The following is a 26,186-nucleotide window of genomic DNA, read 5'->3' as shown; positions in this document are numbered from 1 at the left end:
ATTGATTTTTGAGAGAGAAAACACGTGAGCAGGGGAGGGGCAGAGAGAGAGGAGACAAAGAATCCAAAGCAGGCTTTAGGCTCCAAGCTGTCAGCACAGAGCCTGATGCAGGGCTCGAACCCACGAACCAGGAGATCACGACCTGAGCCATGGTCAGATGCTTAACCGACTGAGCTACCCAGGCGCCCCAGAGCAGGAGGCTTTTTAGATCATGTAGTTGGCTATACCACTGGAAACAAAAGTTAATATATTTTTCAAACTTGGTGAAGGCAACAAATTTTTCAAAGTTCTCAAAGTTCATTATTTTGTCATTCAGGAGCCTCATATGATAATCCTTGTGTTCATCAAAGAGTAGCTATTTCTTCTTCTTGAAATTAAACTCCAAAGCCAATGTCTAACTGTTGAGCATGATCTCTCTTCAAGAGTAAAGTCTAGATTTTAATTTAAGTGCATCTTATTCCCAATTTAACTTTTCACCCTTGCCTTTCTTGTTAGGAGAAACAATTGCAGCACTTACAGATATTAGCAGCTTGAATCACCCAGAATCTGATGGCCAGATCACAATTTTTACGGATAAAACAGGCGTTATAAAGGCTGCAAGATTACTTCTTTCTTCAGTGACAAAAGTGTTGTTGCTGGCAGACCGAGTAGTCATTAAGCAGATAATAACATCAAGAAATAAGGTACTTGTCTTTCCTGTGTTTCTATACTTGTGACTTTCAGGGTTGTTCAAAAAGTATCTTTTAGGTTAATTACAGGTAATTTGGCAATGCTTGTCAGTTTTAATGTTCATAACTCTACTTGTCTATAGCTTAAAAGTGGTATTTGTTCTGTACCTATAAGTCCTAAACAATGTGTGTTCTGGGTCTAAACTTATAGATGCAAATAATATTTCTTCTCAGAAAACCATTATCTACTTGTTTAAGCTTATTCGTTAAAGCTTTTCATGTGTACAAATTCAGGAAGAAAAGCCAAGCACCATGACAACATATGTAGTGGAAACATAGTTGATAAAAATACCAAATTCCTCAGTATCTTTTTTTTCAGAGTCAGAGGATAATAATTTATGAGCTTAAGAAAAAAAATTCAGTCATCTGAAACCACAATTATCCAAATTTCTACAAAATTTCTGTATGCAGTATCCCTAGAGACAATGGATAATCATAAGGCTTACAGAATAAATTTAAACTCTCCCAGCCTAGAACTTTTCCAGTCTCTTCAGCTAATGGTTGTGCTCCTCCATCATCTGGGAGGCCAGGGCATGTACAGTCACTTCTTTCCCTGGATGATTCCCTAGGCAAGGAGGAGGGGAGTCTGCCAGGGAAGAGGTTGTCTTAGTTAAGTTTGAGGACAAAACTACCAGAGGACTGTTGAGTGAATCAGAGTGTGAGTTTCAAAAGAAAAAGAATTTGGAGAGGTAGACCTGGCAGTGCCAGAGGGACAAGAGAAAACCTTCCTGTCTGTGAAAGATAAGAGTGTCCACGCAGTGGCGGCCATCGGCCTTATCTGTCCTAGGCGCCTGCACTTCCTGAGCTGCCAGGGCAGATTAACACACCAAACATCCATCACATCCTCAGTTTAAAAAAGTAAACACAGGATATCTGTGTTTTCTTTACCTATCTTAGTCTGACGAAAGCTAATCCAGTGGTGTTATTTTAGAGAAAGGGATTTGAAAATATGTTTCACATTTACTTACTTTACTTCTAATATCAAGAAAACACCTAACATTGTCTGTTGGCTCTGCTAGAGATTTCTCGCTTCTTTCACCCCAGCTTCCCAAAGCCTCTTGGCAACTGATTTATTCGACACAGGCAATTCCTGATTCATCCAAACCGTTTTCCTGCGCTCGAAGTGCCACAATTCCCTTTCCACTCCTCACAGTGTAGGTGACCTTCCTTCCACTTCTTCCACTTCTTGGGAAGAATGGGGTTCCTGGGTTCTGGTTCACTGAACCTCGAGGCTTCTGTGTGTCGTCTTTTTCCTCCCTCGCTCCCTAGTTCTCTGAAGATTTGATGACCTCCATCCTGCTGGAAGGACACTTCCACCTTCTCCAGACTTTGCTACATGAATGATCTCCTCTGTCTATTGAGGCATTTCTTGTACTCTTTTTCCTTTTAACTTTCAGAGTAACACCAAGTCTTCCCATCCTAAAGACAAATCATTCACTAGATGATGTTAACCTTTGGGTCTGCTTCACTACTGCTCTGGGCTCTTCCTTTCCTGCCTTCTCCTCCTTAGCTTTCCCCTAGAATTCAGAGTTTCTCCTTTTCCCTGTGTACTCAGCCTCGACATCTCAGTCTCTTTCACATCTACACATGACAATAAAATATTCTGTTTTGCAGGTTCTTGCAACTATGGAAAGACTGGAGAAAGTGAATAGCTTTCAAGAGTTTGTCCAAATATTCAGTCAATTTGGAAATGAAATGGTGGAGTTTGCACATCTAACTGGTGATAGACAAAATGTATGTATTTACCACATTCAAAAATCTTCAAATACATGCATACTTTTTAATTTGGATGGAGGTGTGATCTTTGTGATCATTTGGGTTGGTTTCTTTGCTTATTAAACTTGTAACCTTGCTGTTGAAAGCCTTTCATAAAAGAGCCAGGATAAAGTAAATAAATCTGCATGGTTTTTTGTTTTTGTGGGTTTTTTTTTTGTTTTGTTTTGTTTTGTTTTTTGCATACATACAACTGTTAAATATGTTCTCACTACACACACTAAGAAAGGTCATACTTGCCTTTACGGCTCAAATCTAATATTCCCTCTTCTGTGAAACTACATTTTACCATCTACCCAGGCTCAGACAAATAAATTGAGTCATCATATATATTCTGATAGTATTTTGTTGTATATCTTGTTAATTCTTTCTGTAACTTGTTATATATTATTCTGCTCTGATCTGTTTCTGTAAGTTTTCTACATTAGATCACTAGTAATAACTCAAGCATTGTTTATCTGCATTAGCTATGTATTAGGTACTTAATGTACATGATCTCATTTAATTTTGAAAACATTCCTGCAAGGTAGGTATTGTTATTACTGTTTTACACCTGAGGAAACAGAACCTGAGATGATAATAAACTTTCCCAAGGTCACTCTTCTAGCAGATTCAACTCTGTTATGTCTGATTTTGGAGCCTGTAATTTTCAGCCTACACCATGATATTAGTTCTTATAGGTCTGTTCCCCAATTTAGACTATAAGCTCATAAATTTAGGGAGGTGGAAGAGCATGTTGTATCTAGGGTTGACTTTTCTTTGTTGGGGTATTCTTGCATGAGTTCATCTTATTAGCAGGTTGAATATATAATGACCTCTTCTTGAGATGTTTTGGTATAGTCACATAGGGTGTCACGTTGGGCATGTACAATCCTGGTTGTAGCTGAAGTTAGAAGAAGCATATTGGCCTGGAAAGTGACAGGCTGGATTGTACGCTTAACTTAGTGTTTCTTGGACCATCTGGATTTTCTGGAGGCCTCTCTTGTGTCCTGTGGACCAGCCTTCTAACAGATTGAGATGCCATTTTCTTTTATCATTTGTTATCACCATACAATATGTGGTTCATGTATGACTTACAAGTCACAAATGAAAACACTAATATGACAGGTGAAATTTTTGTGTAATTCAGATTTCAGTGACCATAAGTAAAGTTTTATTGGGACATAGCCATGTTAGTCGATATATTGTCTAGAGGTGGCTTTCATACTATGATGGCAGAATTAAGTAGTTGTTTCAGAGACGATTTGACCCAGAAAACCTAAAAAGTTTATTGTCTGGCCTTTTATTAAAAATGACTGCTGACCTCTGATTTAGATGGTCGTGACCAAAGTATTATGAGAGTATTTGGTTCTAGATTTGATCACAATATTTAGGTACTTTCTGTGATAGCACACGTTCTATCAAGGGCTCTATGAAGAGAAACTAAAAGAAAAAAATTCAAAACACAGTGCCTGCTTCAGACTTTATAATCTACTTGGAAGAAACTCTATGCCCAAGAAACGTCTTAAGAATATTTCAGAGCAGCATATTGGTTAAGTTTAGGACAAATAAAACTCTGTTTGAGATGAATAAATACTTGGAGGGGATTAATCAGACATGGTCTCTGAAAGAGGTGACTTCTAAGTATCTATTTGGAAGGAAATATTAGCCCATAAATACTTGATTAATAAGCAACTGTTAATTGAGTAAAGGATAGGATGGTTGTTTCCGGTCAGGAGAGAGGCATGTCCACATAGGCATGAGAATGTCTGGCATGCAGGCCACCAGAGCGTGAGCCGCGAGGCAGCACCCCCCTCGGTCTCAGTCCCTGGCTCTGCTGTCCTCAGTAGGGGCAGCTGTTTCTTCCCACACATCGTGTTGATGTATTTAGACCAAAGTGGTGACATTTTATAAAACTTTATCCTGGTTTTTTTTTCACTTTGTCACCTTTTAAACAATGTTAGTTGGCTGAGTCTTGTTATCGTTGAATAAATGATTTTCCAAGAAATCGGATTGTTTATAGGATCCTAGACTGTTCAATGATTTTATTTCATTTTTAGGATCTGAAAGATGAGAAGAAAAAGGCAAAAATGGCAGCAGCAAGGGCAGTTCTTGAAAAGTGTACAATGATGCTTCTCACAGCCTCAAAGGTAGGAACACTTTTGTTTTACCTGATTAAACGCATCTAACTTACGTATTTTACATTTTTAGAAAGATCAGAGTGATAAATCAGAACATAGGCCACAGCAGTCAAATCTGTTATTCTTTAGCAAGAATGCTAACTTCCTTCCCCAGTTCCAAACAGCAGTTAATCCGTGAGTCAGCTTTGAGTGAGCAGCCGAGCGGAAGATGGTGTATTGGGTGCTGTGACTCGGGCCTGTCACACACTGTCACTGCCTCTGCAGGGTTTGCCAGTCTCATTGGGGAGCCAGCACACGTGCTCTTGAAAAAGCTAGGCGAGTTAGAATCTGTTGAGTAACAGTGGAGTACTAATTCAGCCTTTAATTTGTTTATTCTGTCAATTCATACCTTTAATTCCTTATTCTCCTTTTAACAAAATTGTGAATTGAGCGCTTGTAATTCCAAACAGCAGCTGGCCAGCAAATTGGTACAATTCAAGAACGAACTAGTAAACAGCTCGTTAGCAGTTTATTTAGAACTGCCTTTTCTGCTCAGAATATTCACTCTAGCCTAGGATTAGTGAAGCCACAAAGTCCACTGGAGCCCACTTGGAAGGCCCTGTTCACATCTAGGCCCATGAGGAGTTTTCATTCTCATTTTTTAAAAACCAAAGATGCCTCCACAGTCATGCAACATTTGTTCATTTTTCCTCATTCTTTTTTAGTTTTTGCACACGTAAGGCAACATTTTAAAATAGTTTTAATCATGATAAAGATAGTTTTTCCCCCCCAAATTTTAAGTAAACTTACTGAAGTATAAAGATACAGTTTTGCACTGTGCCTTTTTCACTTAACCTTGCTATCGCTTTTTACTCATCCTGCTTCCACTTGTAGTGAGGAGAAGCAGCTGGGTGAGCCAGGGACCCAGGAGATTTTGGTAAAGAACCATTTTTATTAGCATGACGTGTTCTCTGTAAGATTTTATGTATTATGGTATGGGCCATGTCTTAAAAACTTGCAATTGTTTTGAAGACCTGTCTCAGGCATCCCAACTGCGAATCAGCGCATAAAAACAAAGAAGGAGTATTTGACCGAATGAAGGTGGCATTAGATAAGGTGATTGAAATCGTGACTGACTGCAAACCAAGTGGAGAGACTGACATGTCATCTGTCAGTATTTTTACTGGAATTAAAGAATTCAAGGTAAGAATCGAGAGAGTGTATTTTCTTTTTTTTTTTTTCTTCCGTGTCAAAGGAACATCGTTAGATATAGTATCCGTATCTTGGCATGCTGTTTTAGAATAGACGCTTCACAAAAGTAGATATTTTTCCTTTCAGACAGTGCCACTCTGTATAAACTTAATGTTCAGTAACATCTGGTGTGGCGTAGTTTATACAAAGAACACTGGTCTTGGTTATGGTCACTACTCTGGCCCCGTGTGGCTGTCCGGTTCAGTGGGAGACTCCTATCCTCTGTTTAGAAGGGCGTTCGCAGTTTTTTGAGTTAGTGCTGTTCTATCCGTGGATGGTGACCGACAGCAAATCATTTCTGCTGGAATCTCTACTCTTCCCTGGGCTCTAGGGTTGATACTTTGAGACTGTACTAATAGTATTAATGTTAATTTAAAAAAAATTGTTTAAGTTTATTTTGAGAGAGAGCGTGTGTGCATGTGTGCAGGTGGGGGAGGGGCAGAGAGAGGGAAAGAGACAGAATCTCAAGCAGGCTCTGATTTGTCAGTGCAGAGCCCGACACAGGGCTCCAACTCATAAACTGTGAAATCGTGACCTCAGCCAAAATCAAGGGTCTAATGCTTACCAACAGGGCCACCGCCCCATTAATTAAAATTTCTAAATGAACACTAATACATGCTAACATGTATTACTGAGCACTTACTCTGTGCCAGTCCTGTTGGAATGCTTTAAATGTATGTGCCTGTAAAATCCTCATAAGAACTACAGTTATTATTATCCCCATTATACTGTTGAGGAGACTGGGAAACAGAGATTAAGTAATTTGCCAGCTAGAAGTGCCAGAGTTCGGATTTGAAACCGGGCAGTGTGACCCAGAGTCCCCGCCATTTTGGGGCAGAACTTCTCAGGGGAAGTCAGAGAGGTGGTGAAGTCGCTCTCTGTGGAAGAGCAGGGGCTGCATCAGGGGGGCCTAGGACATCATCGAGCACAACCCCCTCTCTGACCCCCCTCTCTTCTGGCCCTCGGAAGTCGTCTGATAGGCTAAGGGCTGCAACGAGGATGGAATTCTTTCATCTTTTTAATTGCGTGGAGGTCTAAGTAGGAACATGGGGTGAAAGAAAGGCATGGAAAGAACAGTTATTTTTAGGGGCCATTCTCTTCATTAAATTATCTAATATAATCTCTAACTTCCCTTTTAGGTGGGTTTTATTATCGTCATGTTTTTTGAGGAGGAAAGCTAGTAAGTGGCCGAGCCCCTCTTTAAACCAGGACTTGCGAATCCCACAGTCCGTGACCTTTCAGGTTATACCTGTGAGTTTGCTGCCTGTCCTGCCCTCTCTTTCCGAGGGGAAAGAAGCTACAAAGATCAGTCATTCTCTTAGAGTTTTTATTGCTCTTTTTATAAAGGCTGAAGGGGCGGGGGGTAGGGGGGGAGGAGACATCTTGTTAAGGGTTACACGATAATTAGGGAAACAAACAGGGCCAGAGCTAGGTCTTTTGCCTCTTGGTGCCATACTTCGGCTCCGGGTTAACTTGGCAGTGCTGTGCCTGTGGTTGCTGCCAGCTGCTCTGGCTGCCGCTTCACCGCCAGGCATTCTGGAGCGACTCCGTCTCACGGCCAGTGGGTATCTCTTTGGCGTCTTACCTTCTTTTCTGATGGAGAGTATCATCTGTAGCAGGAAGCTGCATTACTATGCTCAGTACTGTGAGTGTGGACAAATCTTATGAAACCATGTAAATGAATAGCTTTTGAAAAAACTAAGTTGCTATTTTTCTTAAATTTTTTTAAAGTTTATCTATTTCTGAGAGAGAGAGCATGAACAGGAGTGGGGCAGAGAGAGAGGGAGACACAGAATCTGAAGCAGGCTCCAGGCTCCAAGCTGTTAGCACAGAGCCCAACACAGGGCTTGAACCCACCAACCACGAAATCATGACCTGAGCCAAAGTCGGATGCTTAACCGACTGAGCCACCCAGGCGGCCCTAAGTTGCTATTAAAAGCATATATATGTTTTCTCAAAAGGGAGAATCAAAAATCTTAAACGTAAATGGTGTGTGGTCAACATGACTGATTTTTATGTTGTAATCCTGTTTAAATTCTAGATCTCAGAGGCTTATTGTTAATTCCATATGTCACTTTTATCCATGTTCTTTCCTAGCTTAAAAGAAAAAAATACTGTTTACCTAGGATGGAGTAGTTACTGGAGACAACCTGGGCCAAGAGGAGAAGGAAAAGCAAGCCCCCTCTTCCCCACCCACAGCATTTCCAAATCTGGGTATTTCCATGGGTCATGTGAAAATGGGTCAGATGTAAGGATTATCTGGAAACTATATTTATGAAAGGACTTTAAAGTGCTAAACAAGTGTAAGCTATCCTTATCAGCACATTCATTATGACTGCAGTCATGGTCATCACCATGGATCACCTCTTGGCCCAAGTTGTTTCTGCGACACATCTCATGGACCAGAGGTTAAATGCCGCTGGAGTGGCAGAATGGCAGTAGAAAGCTGAGAGAGAAAGACTGTGCCAGTGAGCATGTGTCAGTCGCATATTTAGGAAACTCTGAGCACAGGATGGCTGAAGTGACAGGTTGTTTGGGAAGTCGGGGGGTGGTGAGACAGACTATCAGAAACATCTATAAAGTCAAGACCCTAGCGGATTTTGTGTTATGCAGTAGAAATTTGGGCTTAATTTTAGAGGTGGTGAGATGTCAATTAGAGGGAGGTGGCAATATCAGAGACTTTCCATTTTATAAAGATTATACAGGTAGAGAATGATGGGGAATGTTTTGGTCAGGGAGGTGCTGTTGGGGACATAAGACAAAATGTAGAGATAGATTGGGCGCCTAGGAGAGTTTGGCTGAATTGAGAAAGGAAAAACTGATGCCTTTCCCAGCCCTTGCCATTCCCACACCCTCCACACCCTTTCCCCCTGGGCTCAGCACAAGTTAGTATTTGGATGTAGCATCTTCCAGGACTTGGCCTCAGCATTTTCTCAGATGCACATTCTCTACCTGCAAGCTGATTCGTTTTTCCTACCAGTTGCTACACGATAATGCTTTTTCTGCCTTAGTGTTTACTGATCTCCTAGGAATGTTGTGTTAACAGCCATCGCAGTGAGTCTCTGCATGGCCGCTGGTGGCTCCTGAGCAATGTGTACTGGAGAACAGAGTCATCACTAGAGGTTGTATTTCCCCTGAGCCCTCAGACCGGCGAAGAAATGGCTAGTGTCTCTCTGGGCACTGCTAGAAATTACAGCCCATTTGGTTCGGTGGGAATATTGACTCATAGATGTGTATCCTTTTTGTTCTCAGATGAACATTGAAGCTCTTCGGGAGAATCTTTATTTTCAGTCAAAAGAGAATCTTTCTGCGACTTTGGAAGTCATCTTGGAGCGCACAGAGGACTTTACTGATTCTGCCTACACCAGCCATGAGCACAGGGAGCGCATCTTGGAACTGTCCACTCAGGCGAGGCTGGAACTGCGGCAGTTGATTTCTGTGTGGATTCAAAGTGTAAGAACTTCTTTTCGTCCAAGTGAATCGTATACGTTAGCTTTTCCCTAAAGCTCTGAGCACTGTGGAAGCTAACATAATCACCAGGAGTATGACTGTGGCCTGGAACGGGACAAGGGTATCTCCTGTCTTTTCTCCCCACCCCTTGGCCAAAGTGCCCCTCCCATCCAGTGCTCACAGTATTTGACATTTCTGGGCCTGTTGTTTCTCAGTTTCCATGCTGGCCAGCCTGGATTCTGCACCACCATCACTATCACGAGTTCATCCCATAGTCCCCCCCGTGTCCACCAAATGCACCTCTGGAAAATTCCTCCCCAAAATGCTTCAGAGTGAAGAGCAGAGGGGTAGACCCCCACCTACAAGTTCTTGGGACCCGAGTCTTACTGCCAGAGCCATTCACACGTGCACAGTTCTTAACTCTGAGGACAGCTGATTTATAGAGACGACAATTTAGAAAACTTATTGAGGTCTAGAAGCAGTGAAGACAAGGGTAGATCCACTAGCAAGTGAAAGATTTTTCACCCTTGCCCCAATTCCTGGTCAGAGATTGGTGAGCAACCATTCGAAGGTTAGACTGCTGGTGTGCATAAAGCCTGGGAGGCTATGTGGACTAGAATGGTAAAGATGGACAGAGTTGGGGGCACGTGGCTGGCTCAGTCGGTAGAGCTTGTGACATTTGGTCTCGTGCTATGAATTCGAGCCCCATACATAGTGTAGAGTTTACTTAGAATTAAAAAAAAAAAAAAAAAAAAAGATGGACAGAGTGGGACAACACAGAAAGTGTGTATCCAGACTCTTGTAGAGAGTGGTTACAGAATTGAAAGGTGGAGGCCTGAGACTCAGCTCTGGCACCACTTGTTCGTTTCTTAGACCTAGGGTATGTCAAAAAAAGTATTTACCATGGTGTATAACATACAGCATAGATGGGACAAATCTGAAAGCCATGAACAAAAGTTTTGGCAGTAAAGATGAAGAAGGATGAGCACAGAGAGTGAAGCAGCAGTTGACTTTCTTGTAAAGATTGGTTTATCAATGCAGAGTAGACATAAATCAAGGTTTTCTCTTACATTCCTTGGCATCATGACAGTGCAAATGCTCCTATTAACAGGGAAATTAACCTAGAGTAGAGTGGTGTCAGGGCTAAAAGCAATGTTTTATGGTTAGTTTGAAATACCTCTGTGATATCGAATCTAAACTATAGATTGCTTCAGTGTTAAATTTTAAACCCAAAAGTCAATATAAAGAGTTTCTTTGAGGAAGTGCTCTCTCTGTTGGGAATCCAAGTCTATCAATACTTAAATTTGCAATTAACACCTTTCCCATATTTCACAAGCACTCCGATCACTGGTTCTGCATGCCAGATGTATTGTTCATCCATTCATTTTTTTCAGCACTTGTTACTGAGTGCCTTTTATATGCCAGGCACTGGAAATCTAAAGATGAATAAGATAAAATCTTTGCCTGCAAGAATTTTGCAATGTAGAAAAATGTGGGAAGGGGTAAGATAAGTACAGAAAGTTTTGTAAGTGCCCAACAGAGGTACAGACCATGTTTTGCATGGAATTGAAGGAGGGCAAATTTATATTTAGGGAGAAGAATTAAGAAGACCTCTTGGGCTGCCTGGGTGGCTTAGTTGGCTGAGTGTCCAACTTTTGATTTTGGCTCAGGTCATGATCCCTGGGTTGTGGGATGGAGCCCTGCATCGGGCGCTGTGCTGAGCATGGAGCTTGCTTCAAATTCTCTCTCTCTCCCTCTGTCTCTCTCTCCCCCCTCCCTCTCTGCCCCTCTCCCTCTGCCCCTCTCACGCTCTCTGTCTCTCTCTAAAATAAAATAAATAAATAAGACTTCTTGAAGATAGGTGACATTTAACAATTTATTTATTCAAAGAAATGAGTACCTACTACCTTCCATTTGCTGTGCTAGGTATTGTGTATTCATTGGTGACTAAAATAAATGTAATCCCAGCCTTTGTGGAATTTACCAAGGCCTAGTGGGGGAAGATAGGCTTGAAAGAAAGAAACAAACAAAACAGTTAACTATGTAATTGCAAGCAAGGATGATTACTTAGAAGATTAGAATGGAAAAGAAGACGGCCTAATTTAGATTGTGTGAACTGAAAAAGCCTTTCTGAGAAAGAGACATTTATGTAGAGACTTGAAGGTAAATAGGATTTTAATTTTTAACTCTGTTAAGAGTGAAGAGATGAGCATTCAAGGCAGAAGATAAAATTGATTCATTTTAGACATGATAAATTTATTAAAGACTTAGATTTTAAAAATTAATCTTTTTATAGTCAGAATGGGAAAATGTAACTAAATAGGTAAAATTTTATTTTCCATTCCAGCCATAAACAGGTGAATTTTTTAAATCTACTTTTTCTATAATTCACAGAATGATATTAAACAGTTATTGTAATTTATAGTTCAAGTAAAATTGGAATGACTAGATAAAAAGATGAAGTAACACTATATATATATTTTTCTATTATTAGCAAAGCAAGAAAACAAAAAGTATTGCTGAAGAGCTAGAACTCTCTGTATTGAAAATCAGCCACAGTCTCAATGAACTTAAGAAAGAAGTAAGTATAGTTCGAAACCTAGCCTCTTTTAATTCTTCGCTAATTTTCATGTTGTATGGTATGTATGTGATGCATTAGTATTAGTATGTCTATGTGCCCAGAAAATGGGTTTCCATTTGGAAGCCACCATTTAATTAGTGCCATCATTGTCAAAGCTTGTACATGGATGTTCACAGCAGCTTTATTTATAATAGCCCCAAACTGGAAACAGTCTAAATTTCTATCAACAGAGGAATCGATAAATGAATTTTGGTATAACTATAACAAATACTATTCAACAAAAAGGAACAGTATCAATACAGGTAATAATATGGGTGAATCACTAAAACATAACATGAAGAGGTCAGACATAAAGAGCGTGTGTGTGTGTGTGTGTGTGTGTGTGTGTGTGTGTGTGTGTGTAATTCCATTTAGAAGAAATTCTAGAAAAGGCAATACTAATTTATAGTGACAGAAACCAGATCAGTGGCTGCCTGGGGCCAGAAGTTGGGGAGGAACTTTTTGGGGTAATGGAAATGCAAATATTGGTTGCAGTGGTAACCACCACCACAATATAGATGTGTTTGTTAAAACTTATCAAACAGCATCCTTGGTATATTTTGCTGCATATAAACTATAACCTTAATAAAATTGATTTTTAAAAACATTGATTTTTAAAACATTGAGATTTCCCTGCTTCCTGAATGAAAACTTGACCATCCTGTGACTTACTTGATCACTCTCAGGTAATTGCAAGTCTCTTAAAATCAGATGTTTGCCAACTATGACCAGGTTGTCTTTTGTAAATAAAATTTTGGGAGACATAGTCCTGCCTGTGTGCTTACATGTTGTCTACTGTTTTTTCACTACAACAACAGAGTTAGGTGGTTGCAGTTGAAATTGTGCCTAAAATATTTGCTACCTGACCCTTTATAGAGTGAGTTTGCCGGTTCGTGGCTTAGGTCCTGAGACACAGTCTCAGTTCAAAAATGAGAATGTTTTATCCAATATATTAATCGCTACTTTGATATTCATTTGATTGTAGGACTTAGCCCCTGTTCCCCAGCCCCACCTAGGGCTTTTGGGACAGGTGTGGTCTCTGGTCTCTTTTCATTCTCTTCATCCCCCCTTTATCTAGCTTCTGTTCCTGATCTTTGCCAAGTGTGGCTCAGGGCCAGAAGAGGGAAAGTGGGGAGGTGGAAAGTTCTTTGGAACTGGCGCCTTTACAGGATGCTTTGGGCTCTGTTTCAAGCTGACTTTGTCTCTCAGGGATGCTTGAGTGTGTTCTTCAGAGCCCCTCCTGTGAGACCCTCAGCCCTTCACTGAAACTCCCATGTCACGCGGCTCCATCTACTTTGGGGGTTGCCTGGAGGTGGCATTCAGTAGGCACCTGTCCACTCTCCAAACAGAGCTTCCTTATCTCTAATTCCTTTATTCGTTTACACTTCTGCAGAGTCAAGGGTTCAAGGGAATGAAACTGGGTTTTAGAAATTACATGTATGATGATTTGTTTCACATCTTACTTGGTACTGACTTCTATTGGAACCTTCATTTTTACATCCTGTTAAACATAGAAGGATGTTGTGGGTTATTTTGGTTTAAAAAAAGTCTATCCATTTTTTTTCCAGCCTATTCAATTTTAGCTAAATTACTGTTAAAACTTGACTATCAGTAAGAGAATAAAATCCTTTGCTGATAGACTGAGTGGCTTTCTACCAGCTTCATTTTCCTTACCTCTGAAATGGGTGTAACAACATCAACCTGGAAGAATTTTCAGAAGGAGGAAGGCAGATCATGTCTGTAGAGCTATTGTCGGTTCGTTGCACAGAGCGGAACTTCCAGTTTGTTTGTCCTTTCTCCCTTATGGTTGGTAATAAGTTATCTCTAGACCCACTTATCAGATTTACGTGATTGTGGGCAAGTCACTTGGTCCCTAAGGACCTGTTTCATAGGCTGTAAAATAAAGGGCTGGCATTAGGTATTCTCTAAGGCCCTGATGGTTAAATAGAATATTTTCAAATTCTTATGTGGCATTTAGTTTCCAAAGGAAAGTACATTTTAATGTCTTTGTTTCTGACTGTAATTATTCTCACTTGGTAGCGTGAATGCAGACTACTCTATTGTTAATTTTGTAAATGTCCTATAGTCTGAAATGACGTTGGATTACTTCCAGGAAAAAAAAAATCAATGGGCTTAGTTCAAAGTCAGATTTTCCTTAGGACAGTGTTAATAAAAATGATCTCTTCCTGGAGAACCCCAGAATAACCCATCACATCATTTTTTTTTTTTAAAGACAAAAGGCAGAATGAAAAGATTTTGGAGTTATAGGACCCAAAGATACCTGCTGAGAGTGAGCTATGCTTAAAATCCAATCCAAGTCAAAGACAGCCTTGGGGTTTTGGTTACCCTTTGTCTGTCATTTCTCCTGTGACCCAAGAGTTGGGGAGTAAAGTTCTGGATAGAACTACAGAGAAGCTGTAACCCCCTGAGGGAAGGAGTTGTATCCTACTTGTCATGTATGTCCAGCCTCTAATACAGTGTCTGCCATGGTCTGAGCATTTAAAAAAGTTGTGTTGAATACCTAACTGACTGAATCTCACATCAATACCTTTTTAAAAGTCTATGACTAACAAACACTAATCATCATGAACTGCCATTTGATTTTCCTCTTAGTACTCTGAATACCGTCCTCTTAATAAGGAACTGTTCTATTCCTAACTAACTTTTAGAGGAGCAGAAGCATTTTTTTAAGTAAGAGAAAAGCTGCGTGAGAAAGAGCTGGTTAATGGCAGGGTGAAATAGGGACCGGCCACTCTGCACGGGCCGAGCAGTCCATCTTCTACACACAGCATCACTGCCAACATTGGGGACTCAAAGATGTCGGTGTCACTCCCACCCTGGTAGAACTTACAAGCTGCCAGTGCTATACAGCTTCTACTATTACCACAAGAAACTTGGCACTTTCCTCTCAGTGGATCAAGTGAGATTGCTTTTTCGTTTTTAAATGCTTGTGAGGTGCGTGATTACAGAACCTTCTTGTTTGTTGTCTTTCTTTCATTACCCTTCACCCCCCACATCTGCAGCTTCACAGTACAGCAACTCAGCTGGCAGCAGATCTGTTAAAATACCATGCTGATCATGTGGTTCTAAAAGCATTAAAACTTACTGGAGTAGAAGGAAATTTAGAAGGTTTGGCTGAATATGCCTGTAAACTCTCTGAACAGAAAGAGCAGCTTGTTGAGGTGAGTAATAGGTTCGTTTGTTAGAATCATTATGGCTTCATGATAGTTGTACTATCATCAGGGAATATTAACAGCTTTTGGTTAACTTTATATGGGCATTTCCTCCATCTTCTTTGCAGTTTTAAAGGTATAATGTTGATCTGTTCTAACAACAGTCCGGCCTCTAAAACCAAACAAAGAATGCTGGAACCCACAGATGCACTTATTATTAATCTTGTCTTTATTCTCTCAGAGAGATTAGGCTGTGGAGTAGAGTAATGGAGATACGTTGTATGATTTGTTTGCATTTGAATCTGTGGGGTCTCAGCCAAAAGAGATGGCATACTTGAATTAGGATCATGTAAAAGGCTTTAATAAAGGAGCTATTCACAACTGCATAGACAGGGTGTGGGGGGACCATGGCAGTGCAGTAATTGGGGTTAGTGACAGTAGAGCTGGTGTTGCTCCCTGGCCCAAATTAACAGGGGGAATGAGTGGTTCCTGGAGGCTGGACGGACACAGAGTCTTCCAGAAAGCTACCTTGAGAGGTTCGATTTCAGGACTAGACACAGAAACAGGCCGAGGCAACCTTGCAAGGAAAGAGCGGGAGAGTAAAGGCTCTTACTCCTTTCATTCCTGCTGGTCTATTGCTGGGGCTTCCCGTGGGCCAAACATAGCTGTAGACCACATATGTCAGTGTCATAAGTTTAAAGTGTACACCATAATGATTTCATATATGTATACACTATGAAATGATCACCACAGTAAATTTACTTAACATCTGTCACCTCAGATAGTTACAGAAAATTCTTCCTTGTGATGGGAACTTCTAAGATCTTAGCAACTTTCAAATACACAAAACAGTACTTTTAACTATAGACTTATATATTATATCCCCAGAACTTATTTATCTTATAGCTGGAGATTTGTACCTTTTGATCACCTTCACTTAATTTTCCCCACCCCAGTGCTGTTATGTTTATAAACCAAATATTATGACTGTAAACAAAGTCGGCATTTATAGGAATCCTGCAGCAATTTTTTTAGTGGAAAAAATGCTTTGTGTCTTAAGTCTCAAGATTTGCAATAATTTTCTCTGATAAGGTTCTCACTACATCAGCCTTGCCTAATCCAGTGTTATCTCCAGTGAAAGGTGTGTTAATTAATTGACCCTGAGGAGAAGTGTTGTTTCTTGGTAGACAGAACGTATAGCTTGACATAGTGTAGCTGAGGGATCTTGGGCAAGTCACTACTCTAAGTTTCTTCATACATACAATGTGTGGGTACTTACTACGAGATCCTTTCAAAGATTCGTCCCGGTTCTAGTATTCTGTTCCCACTTGCCATTATCAGATAAGAAATAGAGACAAAGAGACAATATGCTCTACCCTTATTGGTTCCTGCTTTATTCCTAGAAAATTTATTGGTAACCAATATAGTGTTATAATAATCTTCTCAGTAATGTACAACTTGATTTTTAATAAGATTTAATTTAATAAGGTTTTAATAAGTTTATGTGTAAGGCTTTGTTTTCTTTCCTAATTATAAAATGAAAACCTGTATTGTGAAGAATGAGAATGTGGAAGTTGAACTATCGAAATGTTTTCTCGTAGGCCTGTCGATTGTTGCGTCATATATCTGGGACAGAACCTCTTGAAATAACCTGTGTACATGCAGAGGAGACATTTCAGGTGACTGGCCAACAGGTATGATTAATAGCAGATCATTGCTTTATATTATGTCTTGTCTGAGTGTCATAACAAACGTTGTGGAAGGAAGATGTGCATGGTTCTGCATAACTAGAAGCCAAATCTATTGAGAGTAACGAAGGTAATGGAGTTTTCATAGATAGCGTGCCTGAACAGAGATTACATTGCCTTGGGTTAGCTACTTATCTGCAAAACTGGAGATCGGCCCATTTAATTGATGTCCTAGTTTATATTTATTTTCAAGAAGCTGTTTACAATGAAGGTTGTTATGACACATTTGAAAAGTAAGTTACCGGGGTGACTGTGGCTCACTCATTTGGCGGAGAGTGTGGCTCTTGGTCTCAGGGTTGTGGGTTCAAGCCCTGCATCGGATGTAGAGATTACTTAAAAAAATAAAATCTTTTAGGGGTGACTGGATGGCTCAGTTGGTTAAGCATCCAACTTCGACTCAGGTCATGATATCACAGTCCGTGAATTCGAACCCCGTGTCAGGTTCTGTGCTGACAGCTCAGAGCCTGGAGCCTGCTTAGATTCTGTGTTTCCCTTTCTCTCTGCCTCTTCCCCACTCATACTCTGTCTCTGTCTCTCTCTCTCAAAAATAAATAAACATTAAAAAATAAAATCTTTTAAAGAAGTAAGTTACTATTATGGACCAAGCCATAAAATTATTTACGTGTTTTGACCTAGGATTCCTAGGACATAAGCAAATTAGAAAAACAAAAACTAAAGCAATGTTACAGCATTACTTACAATAAGATCCAGTTGGAAGCAAAATAACTATCTGAAGTCAGGCAAATAATACATTATGACCTTAAAATAATAATTATGACAACTAGAATTAGCAACATTTAAAAGTGTTTTGTTAAAATGTTAGATGATAAAAGCAGGATACAGATTTGTATACTTACTATAATCCTGCTATGAAAATGTTCATAGGAATATGTGGAAATGAAAGTTCTTGTGCTTGTTTGGAAGAGTTGGGAATTATTTTTTTCTGACTTTTCTGAAATATTTCTTTGTGTTTATAATTTCCAAGAGGCTTTTTAAAAATTGATACCCCATTTAATACTGTCCCTGTCAAGTTAAAGAGAAAAGTGAGGGCCAGAACTTCATTTCTTTTTTAGGTCTAAGTTCTAAAATACAATTTACCAGGAGTTCTTATTTCATTTATCATGGTCAACCAAGGACTTACTCCTAACTCCTGTGTTTGATGGTAGATGTAGAGCCCTTGGATTTATAGTTGAGAACAGTGCAAGTGACTTAGAGACAGTGGTGACGTGTGTCCTCTAGCAGAACCGTGATGAATGGACGTTAGAAGGACAATAAGCTTCCCTGTAGAGAATAGTGTCAAAGGCTTATTATGGAAGCAGAAACTACATGAGTGACCCTTAGCAATGATCATCAGCTGAACATTTTATTATAACCAGAGGATCTCTGTTTATTAGGAAAAACCAAGGCTTTAATATTTGCTTGTCCACTTGAGATTCATCCTGCTCACCTTGGCTATAAATGTATTTCAGTGGAATTGAAAGTTTTGACTCTTCTGCCATGTGCCGTCAGCTCTTGTTACCCTCAAGCCCTGCTTGCTACTTGGCTGTAATTCTCTGCTTACTGTTTTTACTGCAGCAGGAATATCAGGGACCACCGTACTTTCTTCTGCAGGGCAGTGATCAAGCCTGTTGTCAACTTCTGACTTGAGAAGTCTTTTTCTTCCCACAGCCTCAGCTTTTACTCCTAGTCTTTGCTATCTGTTTCACAAAGGGATCATGTAAAGAATTAGAGCATGTGTCTGGGATAATTTATATTTATTTCTGGACATCTCTACTTTAGCTATGTCATTTTTATAGTTCTTTTAAAATGTCAGATCCTAGAGGTGTCTGGATGGCTCAGTCAGTTGAGCGTCTGACTCTTAAAAATTTTTTTTTTAATATTTATTTATTTTTGAGAGAGAAAGAGAGAGAGACAGAGCATGGATTGCGGGGGGAATGCACAGAAAGAGGGGGAGACACAGAATCTAAAGCAGGCTCTAAGCTGTCAGCGTAGAGCCTGATGAGGGGCTCGAACCCACGAACCTCGAGATCATGACCTGAGCTGATGTCAAATGCTTAACCGACTGAGCCACCCAGGTGCCCTGAGCATCTGACTCTTGATTCCAGCTCAGGTCATGCTCCCAGGGTTGTAGGATTGGGCTCCACACTGAGTGTGGAGCCTGCTTAAGATTCTCTCCACCCCCTATTCTCTTTCTCCCTCTGCCTCTCTCCCTCCCTCTCTCCCTCTCTCTCTCTCTCTCTCTCTCTAATTAAAAAAAAAAAAATACACACACACACACACACACATATATATATATATATATATATATATATATATATATATATATAGTGCCCTGGTCAAGAGGGCACTCCTGCTGAAATCTAGCCCGTGGTTCTCTGGCACGCCCATGTACCCACCTTCCCTGAAGATGGGGAACCTTGTTATGCTCCTGAAGCTGCCACCTACTTGTCAAGCCCTGTGCCCGTGGGACTGTGCCAAACCAGGAGGAGCTTGTAGCTCTAATTCCCTTAGAGGGAGCATGACATGGATCATATCAGTCTTCTGAAAGCTCTTCAGTGACTTCCTATCTCACAGTAAAGTCCAGTCCTTACTGTGTATGTTCCTCATCACATGGCCACTGGTGACCTTCCTGTTTATCATGTCAGTCTAGTCACACTGGCCTGCTGGCTGTTCCCTGAACATACTAGAAGTGTTCCCAGCTCATCCCAAATGACTTGCCCTAGATTCCCTCACGGCCTCCTTGACTTCTTCAGTTCTTTGTTTTTACATGCCTCCTTTTCGGTGACCTTCTAACACCCTCTATCTCTCTTACCCTTTATTGTCATACATACAATTTATCATCGCTGAAATATCTTAACACTTACTTGTATGTTTTTTATTGTCTGTCTCCCTCATAATGTGAGCCCCATGAAGACAGACAAATTTATCCGTTTCATTCACAGCTGTTTCCCCAGCTCCTGGAACATGGGTACAGTACCTGGCACATAGTAGGTGAATGAATAGTCATATATTAGTTACTTGGTATCTCTGAGCCTCGGTTTCTCTAGCTGTATAACGGGAATAATGTGTATTTGGGAAGGATAGCCAGTATTCTGTTTGTGTGTTTCTGAAGATCAATACTAATGTATATCAAGCACCTAAAAGAGCATCTCAAGAACGTACCTGCCACGTACTCATAGATGTGTGTATACGTTACTACGCCTGCCACTACCAGTAATACTACCCACCTGCCGCTGCCGCTGCTGCTGCTGCCGTTATTACTACTACTGTCATCATCACTATTACTACCCCTACCGCTCCTGATACCAGTGCTGCTGCTGCCACCATTACCACTACCCCTGTGACTGTTGTTGCTGCCACGACTACTCCCCCATCTCTTGTACCTACAGTGCACAGTCCACTCTTTGTAGTCTGTGTAGATAACTCTTTGAATTCTGCGATGGAAGCAACTTCGTTGACCCAGTTTTCCTGAAATAAAGGTCACTGCTCCCTGAACAAATGCTTGTGTAGAATCGTGCATCCTATTTATTTGTGGATCAGCTTAGAAGAAACAGTGAGTTTTGTTCTGTGGGTCTCCACATTGGCCAACATGGAGCTTACGTGTGGAAATCATTTCATAGTTGTTTGTTGAGTTGAACAGCACAGACTTAAGTTTGGTCTCCAGCATGATTCTAAGAACTAAGAGTCTGAAATGCACACCTGTGTCTGTTGTGTTTCATTAGATAATTTCTGCTGCTGAAACATTGACATTGCATCCGTCTAGTAAAATTGCTAAAGAAAACCTAGATGTCTTTTGTGAAGCTTGGGAATCCCAAATTAGTGACATATCAACACTGCTAAGAGAAATCAATGATGTTTTCGAAGGAAGACGAGGTGAGAAACTATCCACATATTTAAACACATTATTATTGTAATTAATTCTGTTAGTTTTTTAATGTCAAACCTCAGTTACAAGATGAATTATCTTGTTATCACCCAATGGGTTATTTTTATAGTAACATATCTCCCACAGAAAAATTGGGACGGTGTTGTCTGTCCTTTATTATAGCATCTAAGCAGTATAATTTATTGTACAACAGTGTTGTAGATTTCATTGAAATGTTAATATTCTAGTTTTCTGATTGAAATCCAGTCATTTTATATTTTACCTGAATTGTTTTTTAGTTTTAGTATAAAAGCTCTTCTGTAATACAGTTATTCTCTGATTTAATTCTACTAACTTCATAATGAAATGAATGTAGTTATTTGATTTTTGAATTGCTTTCCTTCCACTTGGATGGAATCTCTTTCTCTGATGACTGCATAATCTTGGAATATTTCCTGTGGTGGGTAAGTTCATTGGTATTTCTACAACATGTAGAATAGCACTGCACAATGTATAGGAAGGCATCCTCTTTATTCTAATAACAACTGGGAGTTTTGTTTCTTTCCCATTGTATGGTGTATCCTCTTATGTTTACGTCTTGTCATGTACTTTTTTCCCTTTGAATGGCTTCTGTTAGTGTCAAGCATGCTTGTTTTTTTTTTTTTTTAATAAAATGTCATTTAAGTCACAGTAACATCAAATTACATACTTATTTTTATTGAGTTGCACATTTAAACATTTCATATTTTAAAAAATATGTATTTAGGATAATTGCTGATTTGTTTTTAAAAATCAGGAAATGATAGACTTTGTAAATAGAGCGTAATTTGTAAAGTATAATAAATGTTTGCCATGCTTCTACATTTAAAGATTTCTGTGATAGTCTAAATGGCTTATCATTTTGATGCTTTTATAAAGCATTAATAGGCACATGGATTTTTATGTGAGGCAAGTTTCATATATTAACAGGTAACGTGATATAATTGATCCACATTGAAAGAGGAATGATAATTTAGGCATAGGACTTGTTTAGGAAACGAAGAAAAGTGGCTTCCCTGCCTTTCTCAGCACTAGCATCCACTACAGATAGACCAGAGTTGAAACAGGAAAATCCTACACTTATTTTTGGACTACATAGTCAATTATGGTTTCTTTTCCTCTTAAGCTGGATGTTATGTAAACAGTTTCTTCTTTAGATGTGGGTAACCTGTCCTTGGAAAACCTTAACTTCCTTAGGGCTGAACAGAAATTCTTCTTTAGATGGGAAATTCTGTTGCCTTTAATCAATACTCCATCCATTGTTTACTGGTAAAGTATCTTGCTGTTCAGAAGGATCCTTATGTGGAATTAATTGAGATAGAGTTGGTTGATTTCTTGTACTGCCTTTCTTTGTCCTGACTTTTATCACTAAGCTCATAAGAATAGCTTTTCTGACAAAGAAGTCCAGTTCTGGGTTAGCCATTATTGGCTGGACTGAGTCCAGTGTCACAGTGTTGTTTTTCCTGTGCTGTACGGTTATTATGACAAGCCTGCCTGTTACCTTGCACCTGTCCACTGCTTCCCTAAAAGGACAGAGTGTATTCTTCAGATCCTCATTTCTCTCTGCTACTGTTGTAACTCACGTTACAGCTATTATTGAAAAGCCTTTGCCGTATTCTAGCTACCTTTGTTCTGCTCTGAATATCTTGACTCTCATTACTAGAAAAATTATCAGATATGTTGCAAGTATCGTTTCACCAACCAATTAAGTAGCACACAACATGGTAAGCAATGAGAAGAGACTTTAGTGTTCTCATACTTGAAGTCAGTCTCAGAGCTAGGTCATTGTCCCCCTTACCGTGAGACACTCAAATTGCACAATAGGGCCTCCTGGGATGTTTTAAGAACTCAAAAATCGATAGTTGCCTTACTGCCTTTCTATCTTCATCCATTTCTGCCTTCTTACCCAAACCCCCTGGGAAGCCATGGTCTTCTTTTTGGAAGGGACCCAATCAGGAAGATTCTACTTTCCCTTAGTGCTGAATATATAATTACAGCATTTAGAATTTGAGCTTATTCTAGGTACCTAAATGTGAAAAGGACACTTCTCTCATAGTCTGTAGACTCTACCTCTCCTTTAAGGAAGCTGAATTTCTCTTGTTCTGTTTGAACCATCTTAGAATTAATATGACTGGGCTTCAGGTTATAGGGATGCACCTAGCAGCCCTGTTCCATAGCTCTGCACTTACCATGTCACTTGGCAGATTGGATACATAAGGTGCTGTTCAGTGAAATAGGGAGCATAGAAGGGGGAACAATATGAGCTTGTCTGGGGGACATGGAGTTCGAATCAAGGCAGTGGTCCATCAGACAAGAGATAATGAGGTGATAATAATAGAAATGGAGATAGATAAGAGGACTGATTTAAGAAAAACTTTATAAGTAATATTGGTAGGATTTGGTGATTAATTGAATGCAGAGATGAGGGAAAGTTTGAGGATGACAACTGGGTTTGGATTAGAATACCCCAGTCCTACTCCTGTGGTTACCTAATAATCGCCTTTCCTTCAGTACTTAGCCATTCATTTTAAGTGGGTCTGGGGACGTGGTCATTCTGGTCATGCCACGTAGAACTCCTTCCAGAATCAAAAGAGCTAATTGTAGGAACTTCTAATAGGGAATAACATAGCCCATCTCTAGTGAAATAATGAGGCTTTTCTGTCCTTGGGATATTAGCTTTAGTTTGTAGAGATGCAGAAAAGTTCTGGGTATTGAAAATGAGAGCAGCATTTCTCAATTAGGTTTTCAAAAGAAATCATTTTGGTACTCCCATAAGATGAGAGGGGCTTTTGAGCTGAATTGTGAACTTCGTTTATCTGGAGGTTAAAGTGAGAAGTAAAGACAACAGCTGTCGTGTTGATTTAAGTATTGTTGGTATTTAGGTTGATTTAGGTATTATTGTTTGATTTAGGTCGTGTTGATTTAGTATTAAACTTACGATACCTCTGTGAAAACAGTTCTTTGAAAACCATTTTATAAATCAAACATCAAGTATGTTTTCCCCATAAACATTCCTGTTTTTCCAGTGACTTCTAATGTTTGCATTCGGAAGATAAAAATTGTTTTGTCTAATGTTTTCATCAGAGATACAAATTGCTTATGCCACTTCTTTAATTTGATGTAATAGCTAAACATAACTGAGTCAATACATTTGCTCTGCTTAGAATCAATGGCAGTAATTAGACTTGTATGGAAAAAACAACTATAAAGTTAATATAAAATGATTCAGATTAATGATTTTTGGTATCTTTATTAACTTTTTTCTTTCTTTTTTTTTTTTTTTTTTGTATTATTATCAACTTAACTTGGCTTATATTGGAACTGGGGGAATGAGGGACAACCTTACCTGAATAGCATTATGGGGAAAAACTATTTGAAGAATGGTCAGTTTTGCAATTTTCCTCAAATATGCAAACCATTCTTAGTCCAACTGAATGATGGAAATAGGGAGCAAAACAAATGCCTATAAGACACCCTCAGGGACTGGAAGTGCCAGTTAATTAATTGGTGAATAGCAAACCAGATTATATAAAGGCTCTTTGTTTCATTGCATTTATTTCTCCGTGCCTTCTGGTTTCTTTAACTCTGTTGTTTCTTGGAGAGATAAGAGATTAATATAGTTCGCTTTTTTTTCCTCTTGGAGAGTAAAGGTGAACATTTCAGGGATATGGGCACTATGGAGGAGCATAAGAGTAGATAATAATACAAGACTGCTCACACCTAAGCTAATTATGTTAAGTAATGATTATGCTTATTTCTGTAGCTTATTAAGACCACCTTTTTAGGGATATTATGGACAGGATTTGGACTTTGAATTAAGATAAATGGTGAATTTTGAGGTTCTAAATGACTTAAAGTCTTCTATTCACACCTAATTCAGGCACTTTTTATATCAGGGCTGGGCGAAAAGGCATGGAATAATGTCTTCTTTAAGTTTTATTTCTCTCTCTCAATTCTGAGAACAGAACACCATTAATAAAATTCCCTTACAATTCTGATATTACAAACAAATTATTTGAATCATAAAACATATCCTAAGTACCAATGGCTGACCCATAATGACAGTTCGTTTTCTAGATCAGCACTGTTCAATAGAAGTATAACGTGAGCCACATATGTAATTTAAAATTTTATAGGAGGCACATGAAAATTTTCAAAAGAATCCGGTGAAATTCATTTTAATATTTTTTATTTAATCCAATGTGTCCAAAATACTGTTTCAGTTTATAATCAGTACTTAAAAAGTATTAATGAGGTCTTTTACATTTTCTCCCATTATATTAAGTCTTCAAAATCCAATATGTATTTTATTTAGTTTTTAAAATATTTTTGAGAGAGCGAGAGTGTGCATGAGAGTGGGGGAGGGGTGGAGAGAGAGGGAGACAGAGGATCCAGTGCAGAGCCTGATGCAGGGCTTGAACTCACACACCGTGCGGTCATGACCTGAGCCGAAGTCAGACACTTAACCGACTGAGCCACCCAGATGCCCCTTCAATATGTATTTTATATTTTAAAGCACATCTCCTTTGAGACTGGTCATATTTCAGTTGCTCACTAGTCACATGGCCAGTGGATTCCATATTCAACAGCACAGTTCCAGATGAAGATGTAAACATGTTATGAGCAGGCTCACCTTGTTCATGTAACAGTTGTTCTATAAGAAAGTGTGTGACTTAGTACTCTGACATTGTATTTACTTTTATTAGGTGAAACTATATGAAATTGCTATTTTTGTATTTCAAAGTGGTTGAATATCAGCAATTTCACATGGTTCTACCTAATATATTACAGCTTCATTCATATATTACATATATTCATTCATATATTACATATATATATTACATTCATATATTACAAAACTTCATTCCTTGAAATCAGGAAGTAATTACTGTTCAAATCTTGTAAATTCTTTCCTCAGATATAACAAACTAAGCTTAAAAAAAAAATCTACCATCTATTGCAATCTGACTTTATACATGATCCAGAAGTTTGAAAGAGGAAAGCACAGGGATGAAGCGGGCATTATACAGTACCTTACTTTCTATAGTTACTGTGCTTCCTGCCATGTGTTAATTCACAGCGAAGATACTGTTATTTGGTTTATTTCATCTTTCTATCTTATGCACTAGAGTTGCTCTCTGACTAGAGGAATACTTTATGAAGTGAGCTGTAAATGATTTGCTTTGATGCTCGCAGAAAAGCAAGTAAGCACTGATAACTCATACTGAGAAAAGAAGAATCTGGTTTCATTAGAGACAAGCTACTGTAAAAGATTTCACTGTGAATGAAGCTTGTTGTCAATTTAAGTAATTATCACTGAGATATTTTGCCTTTCTGCCATTACATTGGGAGAGGTAGAGATTGTCCAACCAGGTACCTTAGGGATACAACTGTTGACAATCTTCATGTTCACCAATCAAATTACAATTTTGTTTCTGAG

General features: G+C 39.2%; 1 protein-coding gene across 1 annotated transcript in view; it reads left to right on the top strand.

Moving 5' to 3' along the window:
• The window catches only part of CTNNAL1 (catenin alpha like 1), a 62,832-nt gene that overhangs the window by 26,069 nt on the left and 10,577 nt on the right, over positions 1-26,186 (top strand). The window contains exons 3-11 of the mRNA XM_042911824.1: positions 496-683; positions 2,343-2,462; positions 4,541-4,630; positions 5,633-5,803; positions 9,104-9,304; positions 11,796-11,882; positions 14,945-15,103; positions 16,696-16,788; positions 20,565-20,715. Coding sequence (XP_042767758.1) covers positions 496-683; positions 2,343-2,462; positions 4,541-4,630; positions 5,633-5,803; positions 9,104-9,304; positions 11,796-11,882; positions 14,945-15,103; positions 16,696-16,788; positions 20,565-20,715 — 1,260 coding nt within the window. The remainder of the gene's footprint in view (positions 1-495; positions 684-2,342; positions 2,463-4,540; positions 4,631-5,632; positions 5,804-9,103; positions 9,305-11,795; positions 11,883-14,944; positions 15,104-16,695; positions 16,789-20,564; positions 20,716-26,186) is intronic.

The sequence above is a fragment of the Panthera leo genome, chromosome D4 (assembly GCF_018350215.1).
Source record: "Panthera leo isolate Ple1 chromosome D4, P.leo_Ple1_pat1.1, whole genome shotgun sequence".
In the NCBI taxonomy this organism is placed as follows: domain Eukaryota; kingdom Metazoa; phylum Chordata; class Mammalia; order Carnivora; family Felidae; genus Panthera; species Panthera leo.
The sequence above is the reverse complement of the archived record's forward strand: the minus strand, read 5'-3'. Positions and strand labels throughout refer to the sequence as shown.